The 2,042-nt window shown below is 50.6% G+C and overlaps 1 protein-coding gene across 1 annotated transcript in view; it reads right to left on the minus strand.

Moving 5' to 3' along the window:
* CISD1 (CDGSH iron sulfur domain 1) overlaps positions 1–199 on the minus strand; it is a 10,896-nt gene extending 10,697 nt beyond the window's left edge. The window contains exon 1 of the mRNA XM_027909099.1: positions 137–199. Within this exon, the coding sequence (XP_027764900.1) occupies positions 137–167 (31 nt within the window). The 5' untranslated portion in view covers positions 168–199. The remainder of the gene's footprint in view (positions 1–136) is intronic.
* Between the last annotated feature and the right edge of the window lie 1,843 nt (positions 200–2,042).

Consider the following 2,042-nt stretch of genomic DNA (forward strand, 5'->3'; position numbering starts at 1 on the left):
CCCCCCCCCCCCCCCCCCCCGCCGCCGGGTGTCCCCCGTCCTACCCGCGCTCAGTCCCGCACCGCCGACCGACCCCCATCCCATCCTGCACCCCTAGTCCATCCCAGCCGTGCCCCGCAGCCCATCCCGGCCGTACCCCTCACGCCGCTGTTCTGTCCCAGCCCCATCGCTCCTGCTCCCGCGCCACACCGCGCACGCGCAGCTCCTCCCGAAGATGGCGGCGGGGAGGGGAGAGGAGGAGGGAGGGGAGAAGGGGGTGTGGGCCGGTACCTCCCGAGCTTGCGTGTCGATGTGAGAACGCTTATTGGAGCTCTGTGCCTGATTAGGGACTTGCCGGTGTGGGAACTAGTTTATGGTTGGGCTCTCTCGTAGAAGTCTCTTCCAACCTTCGTGATTCTGTGACCTGCTCAAAAAAAACCCCTATGCCTTTTCAGCCGCGTGTGAGACTAATAATTCTCCGTTGTTCAGTGATTTTCTACCGGCCTTTACGATGTAAGTTTCTGTTAAGGCAGTGTCGTGGTTTTGCTTTGGGTCAATTTGCTTTCCACCCCCCACACAATTACTACTAGTTGAGAGAAGGTTTTTTGCAGACAAAAGAGAGACAGGATTTGGGGAAAACAGTATAAACATTTATTACTAGTAAAACAAAAACTGCTAATAAATTAAAAACTAAACTATATCTACAACAATTTCTACTCAAGTTGAAGTGCTATATATATACAGAAATACTTCTTCTTCTTTTATACTAGTCCAAGGAGAAGAAGTAGTCTCATTCTCTATTTTCGGAGTTTCAGCTCTCTCTCTCTCTCTCTTTCTCTCTCTAGTAGCAGCAGTATTTTCAGTAGCAGCAGTATTCTCGTTGCAGCTGGAACTTTCTCGCTCTGTGTTGGCTTCCAGGGCTGGACTTACCCCCCTCCTGGGCTAAGACTGAAGGCTGGAGGTTACTCAGGTCCCGAAGGGTCTTCCTTCCATAGGCTTGCAAGGGGACACTTGCTTAATTATGGATCTTCTTCCACAGGGTTAGAGGGGATAATGGCTTAAGAGTTCACCCCTGTTTCCCTATGGAGGTCCCTCCCCATGGGAGAACAGTCCTCGATAGACTTTTTGGCATGGGTCTAGCACGGATCCCACACACGCACGGATTCCAGCATCTCACATGGGCCGTCTCGCTCCAGCATGAGATTTCTCAGGGTCACAAAATCTTCAACAGCAGTATGGATCCACACACACACAGATCCCAGTATCCCACCTGAGTCATCACTGCTCCAGCACAGGTTTCCCTCAGGGTCACAAATCTCCACCAGGACTCTGCCTCACTTCAGTCCTTCTCATGAAGTCTCGGTTCTCTTTGGTACATCCACAGACTCCTCTATCAGCCGTATGGGGGGGTCTTCTTACTCCAACAAATTTTTACAAGTAGCAGGGATTACTTTTCAGTCTTTTCCCTGCTGAGGAGAGAGAGCAAAAAAGGGGGGGAGGGAACAAGCCTCCCCCTTTTGCACTTTACTTTTCTTGCTGCAGTTTCAGCTGCCAGCTTCGACCTTGGAAGCTCCATTATCTTTCGGCTGGAATTCTTCCACAGCGGTTTCTGTCCAAGCAGTTCGTCTAAATTTTAAACTTTTTTTTCTTCACTCTCTTACAAGAGAGAAGGGAGGACTTCAGTGCTGCACCTGCTCCCCCCACTCCGGCCCAAGCCAGGGGAGGAGGGAGTCTGGCCCTGCTTGGGCCCGCTACTCTTCTCTCCTACATGGCTGCTGCCCCTAATTCCGACTGCGCCAACAACCTTTTCTTCCGTTTTCTTGAAGATGGAATTAGCAAAGGCGTTACTGGACTTTTGATTGGCCTTTTTGTCTGGAAATTACCTGGACAAAACCATCCTCAGCCCCAGGGATGGGCTGGTAGGCAAAACCACGACAGGCAGTTGTGGAATAAACAAGCTTTTAAATACTTTACTTAAAGTAGTGGTAATGTAAGTATCCGGTTTTCTATAAGAGGTGCTGAACAAAGGCGCCCTATAACCACCCGTAAATACGCTCCTCAAC

Source organism: Empidonax traillii, unplaced genomic scaffold (genome assembly GCF_003031625.1).
Source record: "Empidonax traillii isolate 1590-97213 ecotype Southwest subspecies unplaced genomic scaffold, ASM303162v1 scaffold1946:size199562, whole genome shotgun sequence".
Lineage (NCBI taxonomy): Eukaryota > Metazoa > Chordata > Aves > Passeriformes > Tyrannidae > Empidonax > Empidonax traillii.